Raw genomic sequence first — 21,106 nt, 5'->3', positions numbered from 1 at the left:
TCTGAGACGGTCAGGGCAGCTCGTACCTTTACCCATACCCGTCCCTGGGCTCTAAGCCATTCCAGGACCGGAGTCCTGAGCGGACGGAGTTTGGTAACCCTCCCCAAGGGGCCTCCTGCAGACCCCAGGCTGGCCTCAGCTGTCTGCTCCTTCCAGAGCCTCACCCCCACCCTTTAAGTCTCGGCCAGACCCCCTAGGGTGGATGTGAGGCTGTCCCCGTCTCGGCCTCCATTGCCTGGGGTGGTCTCTGTCTATGGTCTCAGTTTCCACCTCTGAAACCCACGTGACCCCAGGGATGATGTGGATAAAGTGCCAGGTGGAGCTGGTTATGCAGCAGGCATCCAGTGCATGCAGGGGCTTTGCCACGTTCCTGGGGTGGGAAGAGGGCTTCCATCCAGGGGGTTGACAGACCCACAGTGGGAGCACAGCTGTGATGGGGTAGCCCACAATGGGTCTTGATCCAACTTGGGGCATCCAGGAGGGCTTCCTGGAGGAGGTGACAGCTCAGCTGAGACCTGAGGACAAGTGTGAGGGCTGAGATTTGATGGGGATGTGGAAGGGTGTGCTGGGTGGAAGGAACAGTGTGTGTAAATACCCCTATGGGAGCCAGGGGCCACAAGTGGGGGGATCAAGGTGGCAAGGGAAGCCTGGCATAGGGGGTTGTGGCGTGATGGGGTCAGCAGAGGCCGGGCTGGCAGCTCTGGAGGCTGCTGAGGTAGCAGTCTGAGTTTTAATACGTGTTGATGGGAGCCATGGAGGGTTTTAGAGCAGAGGAGGAACGGGGCTCAGCTTGGAGTGGAGGCATCTCGTGGCTGCTGCAGCTTACAGGATGAACTGACCATGGGCCAGCTGGGGAAGGGTGTGCCAGGTGGGGGACCTGCATGGGAGGAGGCTCAGAGGCCTGAGGCAGTGTATTCTGAGAACTGCAGGACCTTTCGGGAAGAGGGGGTAGGGAAGAGGATGGATGCAGTCACATCAAGAAGGGTCCAGAATGCCAAGCACAAGAGCTGGGAGCCCCCGTGGGTGTGTGAGCAGAAGCAGGGGTGCCCCCAGATCTTGGCGTCTCAAGTTGTTCCATGAAGCCAGCATGGGGGACACACTGACGGGGCGATTTTGGCAGCCTGGGCGCCCGGAGGATGTGGACCCTGGGCTGGACTGAGAGCTGGGCTCTGGCCTCAAATCCTAACCCAGCCCAGCCCCCTCCTCCATGCAGGACCCTTGGTGAGCCTCGGTTCCCTAATCCGTTAAACAGCAGAAAACACAGAGAACATTTAATGGGGCTCAGCACCCCAGGGGCACCCAGTGGACTTTAATGATTTCCCTCTCCAGGGCTGGGCCTGGTCCCTGTCTGCCCCACCCATCCACTCCTGGCCACCAGGACCCCTGGGGACAGTGCCCTGAGCCTTCATGTCGTCCCAATACAAATCAATAGTCAATTAAAGCCAGGTCCCCGGACTTCAGTTCCGGGAAGGGCCAGTCCCACCCAGCCCCTCCCTGAGCCCGTTTCCTGATAGGGAGATAATGGCGCCCTGGGAGGGACAGTGGCTTGGCCAGAGCTGACTTGAGCCCACCAGTGGCCACAGAGCCTGGGCTTGCTGCCCAGGGGGCCCTCGCTGCCTGTCCCTGCTTGAGTGGATGTGGGAGTGACCCAGGTGTCCAGGGAGGCTGGAGGCCAGGGTCCAGTCCTGGAAATGGCGTTCCAGGCGGTGGCACGGGAGAGGTGTGGGTGGGGGGTGGATGTGAAGGTGGAGAGGTTGTGCAGGGTCAGGGGTCTTTTCCCTGAGTCCCACTGCTGGCATAATCAGCCTCAGCTTCTCCTGCCCTGGGGCCATGGGATGGCCCCTGAGGGTTAGGATTAGGCCCTCAGACTCCCGCCCCAGGACAGGGCAGGGTAGACTCTACAGCCGGAGCCGGGGCTGGGAGAGGCACCCGGAGCCTCCTCCGGCCCGAGGAGCCCCCGCCTCGTGCGGGTGACACAGCCTGTTTGCTGCCCGGCGTGGGTCATAATCACCCCTTTATGCTTCCTGGACCGCGTAGGCACACAAAGCCGGCTCCCAGATCGCGTGACCCACGCCCCAGCGCCTGGTTGGAATGAGTGCCCGCTCGCCCCCTGTTAGCACCACGGGGGAGCCCCCAGAGGCGGCCAGCGGGCTATACCAGGCCCAGAGAAAGTTGTCCAGAGATCCCGCAGTGGCCAGAGAAAGACACAGTCACAAGATTAAACATGGGCTCTAGACCCGAGTCCCACCCCAGCTGGGGACCTTGGCCGAGTCCCTGTTCTTCTGTGAGCCTCAGTTTCCTCAATGGTAAAAGGCAAGCGCCTGCCTCCGACCAGCTGCCACGAGCTAGTGGTGGGCAGTCCAGCCCCTGAGAGCCAGGTAGGGCAGGCAGAGACCCTCCTTGAGCCCCACGTGGGTTCAGGGTCCAGCGGTCACTCCCTCCCCTTCTCCCTAGCCCTGGCTCAGCCTCGCTGGCCACCATGGGCTGCCATGCTTTTCCTCACAGCCGTGTCATTTACTGGGAGCTTGCAGATTACTGCACCTGACTTAGTTTCCCTTTCTTGGCAGTGGCAAGGCTGGTGGCCCAGGCTGCGTTTTGCAAGAGGACATGGTGGAGGGTTGGCCTGGCACCAACCTGGCCATGTCCCTCCCTGTCCAGGGCCACATAGGGTTCCTGGCTGCTCTGTGGGTCTAGTCTGTGTGCACCTCTCTGTCCTCATCTCTCCCCTTCTCTCTCCTAGGACCTCTCGGTGCTGCCCCCTTGCCCTTCTTCATGCTGTTCCTAGTGCAAAGACACCCTTACCCCCAATTCCCATTCACCTTTTGGTGCTCAGCCAATATTAAATCCAGGAATGGCCCATGCAAAGACCTGGGGGCAGAACTGGACTGCACTTGGGGTGTTGGAGGAACAGCAAGGAGGCCCATGCGGCTGGAGCAGAGGGAGGAGGGGGAGAGAGGGAAGAGGGGAGGGCAGGGAGGGGACAGGGCAGGTCGTGCAGGACCTGGTGGGTCTCAGGAAGGACTTGGGCTTTGACCCGAGGTAGGTGGGAGCCATGGAGGGCTGTGGGCAGAGGAAGGACGGGCCCTGACTCAGGTGCTCGCAGATGCTTTCTGGTTTCTGTGGGTGGAACAGATCAAGGGACAAGGGTGGGAGCTGGGAGACCAGGGTGGAGGTGACGACGTCTGTCCAGGTCGGTGACAATGGGGCTGGAAGAAGTGGAGGCAGAAGAATGAGTAAGAAGTGGGCAGGTTGGGGACAGATTCTGAAGGCAGAGCTGATGGGACCTAGGGATCTTCTCTCCCAAATCCTCACAGAGGACCCCACGCCTGGGGTTTTCGTGGAAGCAAGAGTCGGTGGGAGGATCGTGGGTGTGCAGGGTCCTATCCCCATCATGGGAGGTTCCCCCAGGGAGGATTGGCACCTAAGGGACCCTGGAATGTTTTGTCTTTGGTAGTGTCTGAACCCCACTCCCGGGGCCCCTCCCACCACCCTATTCCTGACGCATCATCCATGCCTCAAATGCCCCTGTTGCTGTAGCCCCTCGTCCCTGCCCCTGACAGGCTGGAGTGGCAGATCTCGGGGGAGTCCATGGCCAGGCCCTGCCTGCCTGTGCCTGGCTCAGCCCCGTCCCACGCAGATATCGGGGAGGTGTGGGCCCAACATGGCTTCTGCCGTGGGAGCCAGGGCGTAATTAGGGCTGCCCAGTTTAGAAGGTGGCTGCCCTGAGGTCCTCATGGGATGTGGGAGAGCCAGCTGTGGCTGGGGCCCTCCATACGTGTGCCCCACCTGGGCTCTCTGTGCAAGTGACTCCTTCCCATGCTGTCTGAGCTTCAGGTTTGCTATGCTGCCTCAGTTTCCCCAGAGGCTCTCTGCAGGCCTGCCCAGCTGCTCAAAGTGGTCTGGGACTGACCTCGCCCCCTCAGTGTGGCCAAGCAGATGTGCATTTCTGGGCAGGGCCAGCTGCTGTGGTCACCCTAGCCCCAGCTGGCCACAGGCTGTTTTCTCCATCTGGGGCCACCGCCTTCCTTGTTGGCGCCTTTTGCTCTTAAAGGGCTAGGGCAGGGACTCAGAGTAAGGGACTGTGCTCTAGGCTTTATTTCCTTCATCTTCCCAGTCCCCAACTGGTTGTGTGCAAGGTGTACCTAGAGTCTGACTGTGCGTGTGCGTGTCTGTGTAGCCTGGCTGTGTGCACATATGTGTGTAGGAAGGGAATCTGACTTTGCATGTCTCTATTTGGCTGGCTGGCGCATGCACCTGTGGTCTGCTGACTGAGTGGCCTATCTATAGTCTGACAGTGTGCCGGCACCTGTGTCTGCGTGTGACGTTGATCGGCTTGTGCACCTGTAGGTATCCCTTATCTAACTGCATGTTTGCAGTTCCGTGTAACCCAACTGTGTACTTGTACTGCCTGCCCCACCGTGACCCCGTATGTGTATCTTTTCTGGCTTGGTGTATGTCTGTGGTCTGATTTTGGGCCTGTCTGTGTTTGTGGTCTGACTGTGTGCAAGTTTTATTTGCCTGATTGTGTGTGTGTGTGTACCCGTCTCTGCTGCCTGACTGTGTGAATGCATTTGTTTCTTTGTCTCTTGCAGATACACAACCACTTGCAGTCTGACTGTGTGTCAGTGTGTATCGGTGGTTTGACTGTGTGTATCTGTGTATGTCTGTGGCCTGATTTAGCAGGCATCATTCTCTGTGCCTGGTCTGACTGTGTGCCTGTGGCCTAACTATGTATACTGAGGCCCCCCGAATCCCGTTCCTCACCCTAGGCTGTGACCCGGCCACTACCCACCCATCCTTCCCCTGGGACCGCCCCAGGGCTGGGCGAGGTGACCGCAGCTGGGTATTTTGGGAGTCAGAATCACAGGGGCTGCCCCGTTATTATGAGCCACCAGTTCCTGTGGCCACGGCCTGGACCCGCCCAGGGCATGGGCTGGCATGGGTGCCAGCCTGACTAGGCAACAAAGATCTTATCCTTGGGCCTCTTCCTTCCCCTCCCTGGCCCTCTGACCTGGCTCTGGACAGAGTGGAGATTGGGGAGATGGGGAGGGGGCCATTCCAGGGTTCAAGGTATGTGATGAGGGACCCTTCTGCCCTGGAGGAGTTGAGGTTCTTGTGGGAGAAACGTGCTGAATGATTAACATCTTTTCATTTAATTTGGGAGCCAGGGTGAGTACCATGGAGGATAACCTTAGTCATATGTGACGCTCCGGGATGTAGAATTTAGGGGGAATTGACCTTTGAGGGGCAGAGAAGGGCTTCCTGAGGAAGTGACAGCTGAGCTGAGACCTGTCATGTGGTGGGGGACAGCATTCCAGGCAGAGGGCACAGCAGAAGCAAAGGCTTGGAGGTGGAACTGAGCTTGGCTGGCCTGGCTGTACCTCCAAGCGAGAGGAAACAGTGAAGTCAGCAGGAGTGGCTTCCCCTGGGGGCTCCGGGAGCCATGGGAGGTCTTAGAGCAGGGCAGGGACAGGCAGGTGTGTGGGAGAGATTCGTCTTATAACCTGGGGGATCAGGTTTTAGAGCCAGACAGCAGCATAGTCTGGAGTCCCCTCCTTCCTGAGAAGCAGCCTGTGAGTTGGAGAAAACTGGGGCTCAGCACCCCTCAGTCCTGGTGTGGGGCTTGGTCTGAGTCAGGGGCCCAGGTCCTCAGTCCTGGTGTGGGGCTTGATCTGAGTCAGGGGCCCAGCCTGGGTTGGGGACTCATGCTGGGGTTGGGGTTTAGCTGGTGGTTGGAGGCTGTCTTAGTCCATTTGGGCTGCTATAGCCAAATACCACAGACCGAGTGGCTTATAAATGACAGAAATTGGTACCTCACAGTTCTAGAGGCTGGGAAGTCCAAGATCAAAGCAACACAGATTTGGTGTCTGGTGAGGGCTATCTTCTGGTTCATGGAAGCCATCTTCTCCCTGTGTCCTCAGGTGGCAGAAAGGGCAAGGGAGCTTTCTGGGAGATCCTTTATGACACTAATCCCATTCATGAGGTCTCTGCTCTCATGACCTAGTCACTTCCCAAAGACTCCACCTCCTATTACCATCATAGTGGGGACTAGGTTTCAACATATGATTTTTTGGGGGAGGAGACACCCTAATTCTATAGCAAGGGCCCAGCACTTTCATTCCATCCCATCACCCCATGATCCTTCCCCATTGTCCCATGACCAGCCCCCGCAGGACCCTCCCCTGCTCCATGTGACCCTCCCTCTGCCTCCTCCATGAAGGTCTCCTGGATTTCCCCACTCGCCTCTCACAGCCCTCCACTGTCTCTGCAGACGCTGCCCCATCTGACACTCGGCTCGAGGCCTCTCTGTGAGGGACCGGGGGGCCATCCCCCTCCAGGGCGGAGATCGGAGGTCGCTGCCAAGCATGGCGCCCACCTGGGGCCCTGGCATGGTGTCTGTGGTTGGTCCCATGGGCCTCCTTGTGGTCCTGCTCGTTGGAGGCTGTGCAGCAGAAGGTAAGAAGCCGGCACGGGGTGTGCAGGGGTCCGCGTGTTTGTTTACCTGTGTGCATTTATGGCTGTGTGTGTGTGAGCACACTCCCCATCTCCTCCCTGGGGCCCTCCATTTTGCCAAATGGAACTTTTATTATGCGCCACAAATGAGACTGAATGCCGAGGACTGTGTGCTGAGCCCTAAGAGATTCAGAGATAAATAATAATGCTGGTATTCATAAAGTAATAACCGTAATGATGATGACGGCGTCTGTTTCCCCAGCATCGACTTAGCCCCAGGCTCCATGCTAAGCATGGATTTTACCTGCTTCCTCTCCCTTGAGCCTGACAAAACCCAGTGTGCCGGTTCTGTTACCTTCCACGTTTCCTGATGAGGGAAAACGAGGCAAGGACTTATTTGAGATCACTGCTTAGTGAGCCACAGAGTTCACCTTCCCTTGCTGTGGGCAGTACCTACACCTGGTGGCAGACACACAGGCAGACAAACTGTCTCAGGCAGAGCCAGGGGAGGCTTCTTGGGAAAAAGGGCATTGGGACTGGGGTTTTGTGGGTGTATAGGAGTTCGCCGATAGAAAAGCCATTCCTCGTCAGGATGACAGCACCTGGGAAGGCCTGCAGATGAAAGAGGTTGGTATAGTTTAGAGATGGGCAAGGCAGCATTTCTGGCTGTAATGTAAAGAGGATGAGGGTCCATCTGGGGCCCAATGCCAAGACTCACCCCACCATGAAGGACCTGGAGAAGGCATCACTCAGGCCCATGAGGACACGGGATGAGGGCAGTAGGGCAAGAGACTGGGTTCTGCAGTCAGGCTGGGTTTGAATCCTGGCTCTGCTGCCAACCTGCTGCACAACCTCGGGCTAGTGGCTCAGCTTCCCTTACCCACCGTCACAGAGCTCACATCATTATCCCACATCCAGCATTCTTGCGACGTGGACGTATCATAAGTCCCTGCCTGCTGCTAGGGACATAGCAGGCCGGCAATCCTGCTGGTTAACAAACTGGAGACATACACCCCTGCCTTATTCATTTGCGCTTTTTCTTATTTTCATGCTGCTTTTTTTATTGTTGTTTTTTCCTTTTGAGATGGGGTCTCACTGTGTCACCCAGGCTGGAGTGCAGTGGCAGCATCTCAGCTCACTGCAACCTGCACTTCTCAGGCTCAAGCAATCCTCCCACCTCAGCCTCACAGGTAGCTGGGACTACAGGCGTGGGCCACCATGCCGGCTAATTTTTTAAATTTTTTGTAGAGATGAGGTTTCACTGTGTTGCCCAGGCTGGTCTCGAACTCCTGAGCTCAAGCAATCCACCTGCCTCCGCCTCCCAAAGTGCTAGAATTACGGTGTGAGCCAGCCACGGGATCCGGCCTCATGCTGTTTTTTAGCAAATGCCCCCATACATTCAGATCAGCTGCCATACCCTGATGAGGTGAATGCGATTATCAGCATCCCCGTTGTACAACTACGGGAACTGATTGCACCGCTGCACTCAGCCTGGGCAACAGAGCCAGACCTTGTCTCAGAAAAAAAAGAAAAGAGATGGGCTGAAGCGCCTTGGCCTCCCAAAGTGCTGGGATTGCAGGCATGAGCCACTGTGCCTGACCTGGCTAATTTTTATTTATTTATTTATTTATTTTAATTAATTAATTAATTAATTAATTTTTTGTGACGGAGTCTCGCTCTGTTGCCCAGGCTGGAGTGCAGTGGCGCAATCTCGGCTCACTGCAACCTCCGTCTCCCAGATTCAAGCTATTCTCCTGCCTCAGCCTCCCGAGTAGCTGGGATTACAGATGCCAGCCAGCACACCCAGCTAATTTTTTGTATTTTTAGTAGAAATGGGGTTTCACCATGTTAGCCAGGGTGGTCTCAATCTCCTGACCTCATGATCCTCCTGCCTCGGCCTCCAAAGTGCTGGGATTACAGGCATGAGCCACTGAGCCCGGCCGGCCTGGCTAATTTTTTAAATTTCTTGTAGAGATGGAGTTCTTACTGTGTTGCCCGGACTGGTCTCAAACTCGTGGGCTTAAGCAATCCTCCCACCTCAGCCTCCCAAAGTACTGGGATTATAGGCGTGAGCCCCAGTGCCTGGCCTGGCTAAGTTTTTAAATTTCTTACAGAGACGGAGTTTTTACTATGTTGCCCAGGCTGTTCTCAAACTCCTAGATTTAAGCGATCCTCCCAACTCAGCCTCCCAAAGTGCTGGGATTACAAGCGTGAGCCACTATGCCCAACCAGAAGTGGCCATTTGAACCTGAGCTGCCTGGTCCCACAGGCCAAGTTCCCAATGACCACACTCCCTCAGGGACCAGAAGCCAGGTATAGCTGCGCCGTGATCTGTCCGGCTGCCTCCAGGGCCTGAGTCTTCCTGGCCTGTCTCCCCTGCATTGGGGATGTCTGGCCTTCAGTACTGACCCCTTTCAGTTCTTCTTTTCTTTTGTTTTTTTTGAGATGGAGTCTCCCTCTGTCATCCAGGCTGGAGTGCAGTGGTGCGACCTCGGCTCACTGCAACCTCTGCCTCCCAGGTTCAAGTGATTCTCATGCCTCAGCCTCCCGAGTAGCTGGGATTACTGGCGCCCGCCACCATGCCCTGCTAATTTTTGTATTTTTAGTAGAGATGGGGTTTCACCCCATTGGCCAGGCTGGTCTAGAACTCCTGACCTCAGGTGATCTGCCCACCTCGGCCTCCCAAAGTGCTGGGATTACAGGTGAAAGTGCTGGGATTACAGGCATAGGGGAACAATTTCTGCTCTAGAAACCACTTCAGGTCCAGTGGGGCCTTCCCAGGATGCCATGGGGCTGGCCCCGGGCAGGGTTGGAGGGGACAGGGTGGGTGGGTCACCAGCTCTGGCACTGGATTCTTGTCTGCAGAATCTGAAATGGAAAAACAGAGATGGGGCCAAGCCAGGCCACGGAGCGGGAGGCTCAGGCGCGTTGCCTCCAGAGAGAGCTGGGTTCCCTTCCCAGCTTTTTTGATATTGGCAATAATACCGCATGAACTTCTGTCCCTTCATCTAAGAGACAGGGACATCCACAGTACTTGTGGTCAGTAAGGACCCACAACCCCATTTATCCAGCCTGCATTATTTTCAAGGCACTGGAGCCAGGTAGGCCTGTAGGCCTGGGTTGGAATCGTGTCTCTCTGCCCATCACACGCCATGTGACCAAAGGCAGGTCCCTTCTCCTTTTTTTCTTTTTTTTTTTTTTGGGGGGGATGAAGTCTTGTTCTGTTGCTCTGTTGCCCAGGCTGGAGTGCAGTGGCACGATCTCGGCTCCCACTGCAGCCTCTGCCTCCCTGGTTCAAGCAGTTCTCCTGCCTCAGCCTCCAAGTAGCTGGGATTACAGGCGTGCACCACCAGGCCTGGCTAATTTTTGTATTTTTGGTAGAGATGGGGTTTTGCCATGTTACCCAGGCTGGTCTTGAACTCCTGACCTCAGGTGATCTGCCTGCCTCAGCCTCCCAAAGTGCTGGGATTATAGGTGTGAGCCACTGTGCCAGGCCTCTTCACCTTTCTGAGCCTCAGTTTTGCTTCTCCTGGCCACAGGCATAAAGCTTAGCACATGGCGTGTCTTTGTGCCTCTCGAGCTGCTGGCGTGGCGCTCTCAAGCCCCAGAGGTGTCCTTCTTGTGTCTCTGCCCCTTTGCTGAGAAAAAGGTGAGGAAGCTTCGTCCAAAGGAGAGATTGCAAGCATTCGCAAGACATTTTCTAACGGGGGACACAGTGGGCAGGGACAGCTCTTCCAGGCTGGCTCAGATCCCAAAGCTGCCTGGAGAAGACCGAGAGGGTATCTGCTCTGCAGTGGTGGGGGTGCTTCCGAGAGGTAGAACCCCTCCAAATCTGAGAGCAGGCGGTGATGTTGGGAGCTCCGTTTTCTCAAGGGTCACCAGACACCAAGAAGAAGTCTGAGGTCCCAGGGAACCGAAGCTGTCCCTTGGCCTTTGTGCTGAGAGCCACATAAGCAGGTATTTCAGCCCAGTGTTCTGGGGACGCCCAGGCTGCGGTGGGGGCGTAAGGGACTCCTGACCGGGCCTGTAGTAATCCAAGAAGGCTCCCCAGGGGAGGTGCTGGCCGAGCTGAGGTTGAAGCTGCCAGATGAGAGGAGGAGGACGGGACCCTGGGAGGAAGGAACAGCACAGACAGTGGCTGATTGTAGCACCCACCCGCCCGGTCTTGCTCGCTGGATTGGAGGGGGCAAGGGTTGTGTTCTGGCTCTAGGTCAGACAGGCAGCTGGATGCGTCTCTACCCTCAGCCAGCTTCTGCCCTTCTTTCCAGCAGCTCCAGAGGGAGGGATTTTTACCAGAAGTAACATTCTTGACCCGGCCACAGTGACTTTTCCTCATGTCCTTGGCTGAGGGCGCATGGCCCCGGGTCACCATTCCTGAGGCCAGAAGGAGGGGGCAGGCCCAGCCTTAATGTGGAGCAAAACATCTGCCCTAATCAGGCTCAAGGTCTGGATGTGGAAGCGAGAGGAAGATGTTGACTTTGGAGGCAGAAACCCGGGTTCAAATTCCAGTGCTGTTATTTCTGAGCTCTGTGATCTTTTTTGTGGTGCTTTGTTTTTTGAGACAGAGTCTTGCCCTGTCCCCCAGGCTGGAGTGCAATGGCGTGATCTCAGCTCACTGCAACCTCTGCCTCCTGGATTCAAGCAATTCTCCTGCCTCAGCCTCCCGAGTAGCTGGGATTACAGGCATGCGCCACCATGCCGGGCTAATTTTTATATTTTTAGTAGAGATGGGGTTTCACCATGTTGTTCAAGCTGGTCTCGAACTCCTGACCTCAGTTGATCCTCCCACTTTGGCCTCCCAAACTGCTGGGATTGCAGGTGTGAGCTACCATGCCCAGCTTCTGAGCTCTGTGAACCCATTACCATTCCTGAATCTGTACAGTGGGATTGGCTGTTGCTGCAACAGAGGGATAAATAAGAGTTGAGGGGCCAGGTGCAGCGCCTCATACCTGTAATCCCAGCACTTTGGGAGGCTGAGGTGGGTGGATCATTTGAGGTCAGGAGTAGACCAGCCTGGCCAACATGCTGAAACCCTGTCTCTACTAAAAATACTAAAATCAGCTGGGCTTGATGGTGGATTCCTGTAATCCCAGCTACTTGGGAGGCTGAGTTAGGAGAACCACTTGAATCTGGGAGGCGGAGGTTGCAGTGAGCCAAGATTACGCCACTGCATTCCAGCCTGGGCAACAAAGCAATACGCCATCTCAAAAAACAAACAAAAAAAGTTAAGGGAGGCCGTGCATTCCTGTACATGGTGGGTCTAGTGATTTTTTTGTTTTGTTTTGTTTTGGAGACAGAGTTTTGCTTTTGTCACCCAGGCTGGAATGCAATGGCACGATGTCAGCCTTCTGCACCCTCTGCCTCCTGGGTTCAAACGATTCTCCTGCCTCAGCCTCCCAAGTAGCTGGCATTACAGGCACCCACCACCATGCCTGACTGATTTTTGTGTTTTTTTAGTAGAGATGGGGTTTCATCATGTTGGCCAGGCTGGTCCTGAACTCCTGACCTCAGGTAATCCATCTGCCTCAGCCTCCCAAAGTGCTGGGATTACAGGCGTGAGACACCACGCCCGGCCACGTCTAGTGACTTTTGGGACAGATGCTCAAAGCAGACACATATGGTCATATCAATAGGAGCAGAGCCTTGAGTGAGGGAGGTTAGGCTGGTCAGGCCACTGGGGCGGGAACTCTGTTTTGTTTAAAGCCCAGCCTTGAGCCATGGATGGGTAGTCGTTGGGGCCCACAGGGAACCTCACTGGAACCTCAGGCCTTCTTAAGGCCTCTCTGGGCTTCTGAATAGCTGGAACTTTCCAGAACTTTTCTGGTCAACCTGTGTGGCCCCTGGACTCACTCTACCCTTTTCCAGCTGGTCGTGGAGGCTCAAAGTCCTAGCGTTGCTCAAGTTTGAGTTGTTAGACCTCAGCCTCTCCTCAGACCCCAAACTTTTACTTAAAACAAAGTTTTGCTCCATTTTTTCTTTAATCAGCTCACTTTTTTATTTAAGCAATTTTATGTTTTAAAATAACTTCAGGCTGGGCGTGGTGGCTCACGCCTGTAATCCCAGCACTTTGGGAGGCCAAGGTGGGTGGATCACGAGGTCAGGAGATCGAGACCATCCTGGCTAACACGGTGAAACCCCGTCTCTACTAAAAATACAAAAAAATTAGCCAGGCATGGTGGCAAGTGCCTTTAGTCCCAGCTACTTGGGAGGCTGAGGCAGGAGAATGGCATGAATCCGGAAGGTGAAGCTTGCAGTGAGCCAAGATCACGCCACAGCACTCCAGCCTGGGTGACAGAGTGAGACTCTGTCTCAAAAAAATAAAAATAAAAATAGATAACTTCAGCTGGGCACGGTGGCTCACACTGCTAATCCCAGAGCCTTGGGAGACCAAGATGGGAGGTTCACTTGAGCCCAGGAGTTCCAGACCAGCCTGGGAAACATAGCGAGACCCTGTCTCTACAAAAGATTAAAAATTAGCCACATGTGATCGCAAGCGCCTGTGGTCCCAATTACTCAGGAGACTGAGGCCAGAGGATCCCTGGAGCCCAGGAGTTTGAGGCTGCAGTGAGCTATGATTGCACCACTGCACTCCAGCCTTGGGTGAGAGTGAGACCCTGTCTCTGCCAAAAAAAAATAATAGTAATAAGAAAAAATAAAAATAATAAAAATAACTTCTTCAATTTGTCTTTAGTTCTACATCTAAAAAGCTACCAAAGTAGAAGTCTCTGTCCCTATGTCCAGCTACTTAGCTCCCTGGAGGCAACACTGTTTCTACACATACATACAATCTTTCCCTTTTTTCTTTTTTTTTTTTTTGAGACAGAGTTTTGGTCTGTCACCCAGGCTGGAGTGCAGTGGTGCAATCTGAGCTCACTGCAGCCTCCACCTCCTGGGTTCAAGCGATTCTCCTGCCTCAGCCTCCTGAGTAGCTGGGATTACAGGCACACCCTACCACACCTGGCTAATTTTTGTATTTTTAGTAGAGACGGGGTTTCACCATGTTGGTCAGGCTGGCCTCAAACTCCTGACCTAGTGAGCCTGCCCCAGCCTCTCAAAGTGCTGGGATTACAGGTATGAGCCACCACGCCCAGTCCCTTTTTTCATTTTAAGAAATCGTACAACAGTACCATTTGCTACACTTTATTACCTCTTGCTTATACACACCCCCTCCATTTAATAGTATATCTTCTTGTTCCTATCCTAGTAGTTTATTTTAAAAAGCATCCTGGCTGGGCAGGGTGGCTCACGCCTGTAATCCCAGCACTTTGGGAGGCTGAGGTGGGTGGATCACCTGAGGCCAAGAGTTCGAGACCAGCCTGGCCAACATGGGGAAACCCTGTCTCTACTAAAAATACAAAAATTAGCCGGGCGTGATGTGCGCCTGTAATCCCAGCTACTTGGGCGGCTGAGGCAGAAGAGTCCACTTGAACCCAGGAGGCGGAGGTTGCAGTGAGCCAAGATCGCGCTCTGCACTTGAGCCTGGGTGACGGAGTGAGACCCTGCCACAAAAATAAATAAATAAATAAGTAATCAAAAAGCATCTCAAGGTAAGAGGATCGCTTGAGGACAGGAGTTCGAGACCAGCCTGGGCAACATGGCAAAACTCAGTACAAAAATTAGCTGGGCGTGATGGCATGTGACTGTAGTCCCAGTTACTCAGGAGGCTGAGTTGGGAGGATCGCTTGAGCCTGGGAGATTGAGGCTGCAGTGAGGTATGTTCGTGCCACTGAACTCCAGCCTGAGCAAAATAGCGAGTCCCTGTCTGAAACAAAAAAGCATCCTTCCCCGCACTCCCCCCCCCCTTTTTTTTTTTGGCAGTTTCTACATTTATTTAAACACAAAACATGCACATGAGCTGACTACTCATTTTCTTCACTGCGCAGCCTGGCATTGGGGTTGGTGACTCTGATGGCAGCTGGGCGGCCCTTTCCACGATGGTTTTGCATTTCTTGGAGGAAACACTGTGAGCGATCTCAGCACAGGGAGATCTGTTGCACGTCAGCAGCACTTCCAGCTCCTTGACGTTGGGGACCAGGAACTTCCGGAAGCCACTGGGCAGCATGTGCTTTGGTTTTTTGTTTCTCCCATAACCACTGTTGGGCATCAAGATCTGGCCCTTGAACCTTTTGCGAACCCTGTTGTCAATACCTCTGGGTTTCCACCAGTTATGCTTAATTTTGACATATTGGTCTGACTGGTGCCAGATGAACTCCTTGATACTCTTTTTGATGATCTTGGGCTTCACGAGGAGTCTGAGGGCGGCCATGATGCCGAGGAGGAGACAGCTGCCACCTCCATAGGCAGCGCCGAGGAAGAGAGGCTTTTCCTCCTTTTTTTTTTTTTTTTTTTGAGATGGAGTCTCGCTCTGTCGCCCAGGCTGGAGTGCAGTGGCATGATCTCGGCTCACTGCAAGCTCCGCCTCCCAGGTTCACGCCTTTCTCCTGCCTCAGCCTCCCGAGTAGCTGGGACTACAGGTGCCCGCCACCTCGCCCGGCTAATTTTTTTGTATTTTTAGTAGAGATGGGGTTTTCACCATGTTAGCCAGGATAGTCTCGATCTCCTGACATCGTGATCCGCCTGCCTCAGCCTCCCAAAGTGCTGAGATTACAGGCGTGAGCCACCGCACCTGGCCTTTTCCCTGTTTTTATACTTATGTAGTATTCCGCTGCGTAGATAGCTTGGCATTCACTTGATCAATTCCTTTTTATTGGATATATAGGCTGCTTCCTGAGGGCTCTTGTAAGTATGTTGCAGCCCTCGGGGGAAAAAAAAAAAAATTAGCCAGGCGTGGCTGTGGGTACCTGTTGTCCCAGCTACTCAGGAGGCTGAGGCAGGAGAATGGCATGAACCCAGGAGGCGGAGCTTGCAGTGAGCCGAGATCGTGCCACTGCACTCCAGCCTGCTCGACAGACTCCAGACTCCGTCTCTTAAAAAAAACAAAAAAAACCTCAGCAGTAGCTCCATTCATCTTAGGGGATACATTGTAACATTACTGTGTACTGTGACCGGAAATCTAGTGTCCCTCTGGGAGATGCAAAGGTTACTGTAAAAATAGTCAATAAAAAGGAAACAATTGTTAATGAATTCTCCACAGATAACTGTAGCCTGTCCCAGGTGCAGCTTGATGAGGTTGCTCTAGGATGTTAAAACAGGCATACTCAGCTGCGTGGTGGCTCACGCCTGTAATCCCAGCACTTTGGGAGGCTGAGGTGGGCAGATCACGAGATCAGGAGATCGAGACCATCCTGGCTAACACGGTGAAACCCCCATCTCTACTAAAAATACAAAAAAATTAGCCGGGCGTGGTGGCGGGCACCTGTAGTCCCAGCTACTTGGGAGGCTGGGGAAGGAGACTGGCGTGAACCTGGGAGGCGGAGCTTGAAGTGAGCCGAGATCGCTCCACTGCACTCCAGCCTGGGCAACAGAGTGAGATTCTGTCTCAAAAAAACAAAAACAGAAAAAAAAACACGTACTCCAGGCCAGGCGCAGTGGCTCACACCTGTAATCCCAGCACTTTGGGAGGCCAAGGTAGGTGGATCACTTGAGGTCAAGAGTTCAAGACCACCTTGGCCAACATGGTGAAACCCCATCTCTACTAAAAATACAAAAATTAGCCAGGCGTGATGGTGTGTGCCTGTAATCTCAGCTACTTGGGAAGTAGAGGCAGGAGAATCACTTGAACCTGGGAGGCGGAGGTTGCATTGAGCCGAGATCACGCCACTGCACTCTGGCCTGGTGACAGAGCAAGACTTCATCTCAAAACAAAAAAAACCACTCCTACTCCCGACTTTATTGCAGAGACTGAATGAATACATCAGATCGTCATGGAGGGTGAAGAATGTGGGTGTGAAAGGCAGCCTGGTTCAAAGGAGCATGTTCAGCTCAGCCACCGCCTGGCTGTGCACGTCCAGCCAAAGCAAGTCCCTTGCCTGGTTTGTGTCTCAGTTTCCTCACATGTAACATGGGGATTGCAGAGCCGGGTATGGTGGTTCACGCCTATAAATCCAGCACCTTGGGAGGCTGAAGTGGGAGGATTGCTCGAGGCTAGGAGTTTGAGACTAGGCTAGACAACATAGCTACTTGGGAGGCCAAGGTGGGAGGATCACTTGAGGCCAGGAGTTCCAGACCAGCCTGGGCAACATAGTGAGACCCCAGGCTGGGTTTTGGGTTTTTTTTTTTTTTTTTTTTTTTTGAGACGGAGTCTCACTCTGTCGCCCAGGTTGAAGTGCAGTGCCGTGATCTTGGCTCACTGCAGCCTCCATCTCCCAGGTTCAAGCAGTTCTTCTGCCTCAGCCTGCCAAGTAGTTGGGATTACAGGTGCCCACCGCTATGTCTGGCTAATTCTTGTTTCTTTAGTAGAGACGGGGTTTCACCATGTTGGCCAGGCTGGTCTCCAACTGCTGACCTCAGGTGATCCTCCGGCCTCAGCCTCCCAAAGTGCTGGGGTTACAGATGTGATGGCCTTCGCCTGTAGTCCCAGCTACTTGGGAGGCCAAGGTGGGACGATTGCTTGAGCGCCTGGGAGGTCTAGGCTGCAGTGAGCCAAGACCGTGCCACTGCACTCCAGCCTGGGTGACAGAGTAAATCCCTATCTCTTAGGGAAAAAAAAAAAAGAAAAAGAAAAGAAGGCTGGGTGCAGCGGCTCGTGCCTGTAATCCCAGCACTTTGGGAGGCTGAGGCAGGCAGATCACGAGGTCAGGAGACCGAGACCATCCTGGCTAACATGGTAAAGCCCCATCTCTACTAAAAATAGAAAAAGTTAGCTGGGCATGGTGGTGGGCACCTGTAGTCCCAGCTACTCGTGAGGCTGAGGCAGGAGAATCGCTTGAACCTGGGAGGCGGAGGTTGCAGCGAGCCGAGATCACACCACTGCACTCTAGCCTGGGCAACAGAGTGAGACACTGTATGAAAAAAAAAAAAAAGAAAAGAAAATGACAATCAGGATGGCACTGCCCCTCCATGCTGTTGGAGAGGTTAAATATTAAATATTAAATATTACTCCCCCTTTCTGAGCTCCTGCCTCCAGCTCAGACCACTCTCCTGGGCACTGACCACTCATGTCCAGCCACCTCCTGGATGCCTCCCAAGAAGCTGGAGCTCTGGGTTCAAATGCTGGCTCTGGCCTCATGTCCCATGATCACCACCCCCCCACCATGCTGGGTGCCGCAGTTTTCCCACATGTCTCACCAGGAAATTAGACCAAGTTATTCTGGCAAGTGCTTTCAGGGCCCTCCAGGGTTTGGCTGGTCACCGTGGAGGGGGGGTTCAGGTACTGAATTTAGGGACCCCAGCATCTCATGGGTCTCCCCTTCCATCTTTCCCAGTGGCACTGTGTCTGAGCAGGTGTGCCCAGGTGAGGTTGTATCCACTGTGTGTGAGCACGTGTGCCCAGGTGAGGTTGTATCCACTGTGTGTGAGCACGTGTGCCCAGGTGAGGTTGTATCCACTGTGTCTGAGCACGTGTGCCCAGGTGAGGTTGTATCCACTGTGTCTGAGCACATGTGCCTAGGTGAGGTTGTATCCACTGTGTGTGAGCAGGTGTGCCCAGGTGAGGTTGTATCCACTGTGTCTGAGCAGGTGTGCCCAGGTGAGGTTGTATCCACTGTGTGTGAGGAGGTGTGCCCAGGTGAGGTTGTATCCACTGTGTGTGAGGAGGTGTGCCCAGGTGAGGTTGTGTCCACTGTGTGTAAGCAGGTGTGGCTGTTGCAGGTGGAAGTGGGGATATGTGGGCACCTGGGTGCCATGGTGGGGGGCGAGGTGGGAGGGTGTTGGTTGTCATCCTTGCTTTCCTCCTCCTCTCTTCGTTGGCCACATGGCACTTCCGTGGGCAGGGCGTGGAGGGCAGGTTTTCGTGGCTCCTTGGTATCCTTGCCAGATGCCTGGACCCACCAGCTCCCCCCTTTCTTTCCACTGTATCCCCAGAGCCCCCCAGGTTTATCAAAGAACCCAAGGACCAGATTGGTGTGTCGGGGGGTGTGGCCTCTTTCGTGTGTCAGGCCACAGGTGACCCCAAGCCACGAGTGACCTGGAACAAGAAGGGCAAGAAGGTCAACTCTCAGCGCTTTGAGGTGAGTTGGGGTGGGGGGAGGCAGCCTGGGGTCAACGCTCCCCCAAGGCAGGGCCACAGCACCTCAGCCACAGTGAACGTCGTGGACACGTTCCCCAGGTGGAGCACCATCTGTGGCCAGGCAAGCGTGGCTGCGCAGCCTCCAGCTGGGGCCCTGCCCGCCTTACTTGCTCTACCAGCTCCATGCTGTGTGTCCTCAAGCAAAGCCCTGCCCTCTCTGAGTCTTCTTCACAGCGCAGTGTACACAGCACCACTGCACACAGAAGGAACTTTACAACTCTCATTACACGCACATGATCACGCGTGCACATTGCCACATTCCGCATGTCTTCACACGCCTTTGCATGCCTGTCACATGGGCTTGCAGACATTTGTCACCCTCACACATGCACACAACACCCTGTTCTTATATGTACCCAAATCTGATCCCTGTCTGCGGCGGATTTATACTGGACACCGACACACGTACACATTCAGCCTCCAGCTCTTCTCCCAGTCACCCCCAGGATCATGGGGCTGACTGCCATTCCCCTACAGCCCAGCCTAGCCCAGCCTAGACAGGAACCTTCCTGGGACCCCAGCCTCACCCTGTTCTTTTTCCCCCTGCGCATGGCAGACGATTGAGTTTGATGAGAGTGCAGGGGCAGTGCTGAGGATCCAGCCGCTGAGGACACCACGGGATGAAAACGTGTACGAGTGTGTGGCCCAGAACTCGGTTGGGGAGATCACAGTCCATGCCAAGCTCACTGTCCTCCGAGGTATTGGGCTCCCCAGGGCGGGCGGAGGATAAACCGGGCCCTGGGCTTTCGGGACAAGCATGAAAGGAATACATGAAAGTTACCCCAAACCCTCCTGCTTTGTGTTTTTTGGGAGGACCTTGATCTCCCTTCTCCATCCAGTAACAGTCTCAGGGCCCAGAGCCTACTGGTGGAGATCTATTGTGCCTTTGCAAAAAAGAAAGGAATTGAGAGACTAGAATCATCCTAATTTATAATCTTCATCATGTGCTTCTGATGACAAGACGCTGATCCAACTCAGATGGGTTCAAGCGAGAAAGATAATTGATGTGCAGAATTAAAATTCCACAGAGTGGCTGGCTTCAGGTTCAGTTGGATCCAGGGGCTCATTGAATTTTCTCAGAGCTCACTCTCTGTCTCTTGGCTTTGTTTCCTTCTGTATTGATGATATCCTTAGTGAGACTTCCCCCCACCCCCAATGAACTTGGATCCCATGCCCCTCCCTGAACTAATCACTGTGGCTCAGGAGGAACAAACACTCTGGACTCCTACCTGGAGCCAAGAGTGAGTGTGGTTCCCCCAAAGGAATAAAGATAAACAGGGTTGGGCATGGTGGCTCACACCTGCAATCCCAGCACTTTGGGAGGCTGAGGTGGGAGGATCACGTGTGAGACCAGACTGGGCAACATAGCGAGACCCCATCTCTGCAAAAAATAAAGGATGAACGGATGCTAGGCAGGCAGAAACAGCTGCCTCACTTCCCCAGACATTCACACGGGCCTGAGGCGCTGCTTGATGGCCTTGTTTAGGTGTAATTCTTTTTTTTATTTGAGACAGTCTTGCTTTGTTGCCCTGGCCGGAGTGCAGTGGCATTATCTCGGCTCACTGCAACCTCTGCCTCCCAGGTTCAGCGATTCTCCTGCCTCAGCCTCCCAAGTAGCTGGAATTACAGGCACATGCCACCACATCCAGCTAATTTTTGTATTTTTAGTAGAGACAGGGTTTCACCATGTTGGCCAGGGTGGTCTCAAACTCCTGACCTCAAGTGATCTGCCCGCCTCAGCCTCCCAAAGTGCTGTGATTACAGGCATCAGCCACTGCATGCACCCTAAAAGCATTTTTTGAACAAGTCGCAAGGGGTTTTAGGGGGCTGTCTGAGTGATGCTGTTTTATAATGAGGAAACAATTTTGTGAACAAATTCTTGTTCAGCATCATTTCAAACAGCCGCCTACAAACCCTTGCCCAACCACTCTGTGCTGCCTTCTCCACTGCAATTTGGTCTTAGCATTCGGCCCAGCGTGTGGAGCTCAAGTCCTGGCTGTCACTTGGTTGCTGTGTGACCTAGGGCAAGTTAATGAACCTCTCTGAGCTGCAATTTTCTCATCTCTAAAGTCGGGCTGAGTGCAGGGGCTCATGTCTGTAATCCCAGCACTTTGGGAGGCCGAGGCGGGTGAATCACCTGAAGTCAGGAGTTAAGACCAGCCTGGCCAACATGGTAAAACCCCGTCTCTATTAAAAATACAAAAATTAGCTGGGTGAGGTGACGTGCACCTGTAATCCCAGCTGCTCAGGAGGCTGAGGCAGGAGAATCGCTTGAACCCAAGAGGCGGAGGTTGCAGTGAGCTAAGATCACACCATTGCACTCCAGCCTGGGCGACAAGAGTGAAACTCTGTCTCAAAATGAATGAATGAATAAAAATGAAATGGCTGGGCGCGATAGCTCACGCCTGTAATCCCAGCACTTTGGGAGGCCAAGGCGGGCGGATCGCGAGGTCAGGAGTTCGAGACCAGCCTGGCCAACATGGTGAAACCCTGTCTGTACTAAAAATACAAAAATTAGCTGGACGT

General features: G+C 54.1%; 1 protein-coding gene across 14 annotated transcripts in view; it reads left to right on the top strand.

Moving 5' to 3' along the window:
- The window catches only part of PTPRS (protein tyrosine phosphatase receptor type S), a 134,062-nt gene that overhangs the window by 47,370 nt on the left and 65,586 nt on the right, over positions 1-21,106 (top strand). For all 14 annotated transcript variants that reach the window (XM_054539420.2, XM_054539419.2, XM_024236858.3 and 11 more), the window contains 3 exons: positions 6,272-6,456; positions 18,376-18,521; positions 19,137-19,278. In XM_054539420.2, the coding sequence (XP_054395395.1) occupies positions 6,366-6,456; positions 18,376-18,521; positions 19,137-19,278 (379 nt within the window). In that variant the 5' untranslated portion in view covers positions 6,272-6,365. The remainder of the gene's footprint in view (positions 1-6,271; positions 6,457-18,375; positions 18,522-19,136; positions 19,279-21,106) is intronic.

The sequence above is a fragment of the Pongo abelii genome, chromosome 20, assembly GCF_028885655.2.
Source record: "Pongo abelii isolate AG06213 chromosome 20, NHGRI_mPonAbe1-v2.0_pri, whole genome shotgun sequence".
NCBI classification, from domain to species: Eukaryota; Metazoa; Chordata; class Mammalia; order Primates; family Hominidae; genus Pongo; species Pongo abelii.
This window is presented reverse-complemented; position numbering and strand designations above follow the sequence as displayed.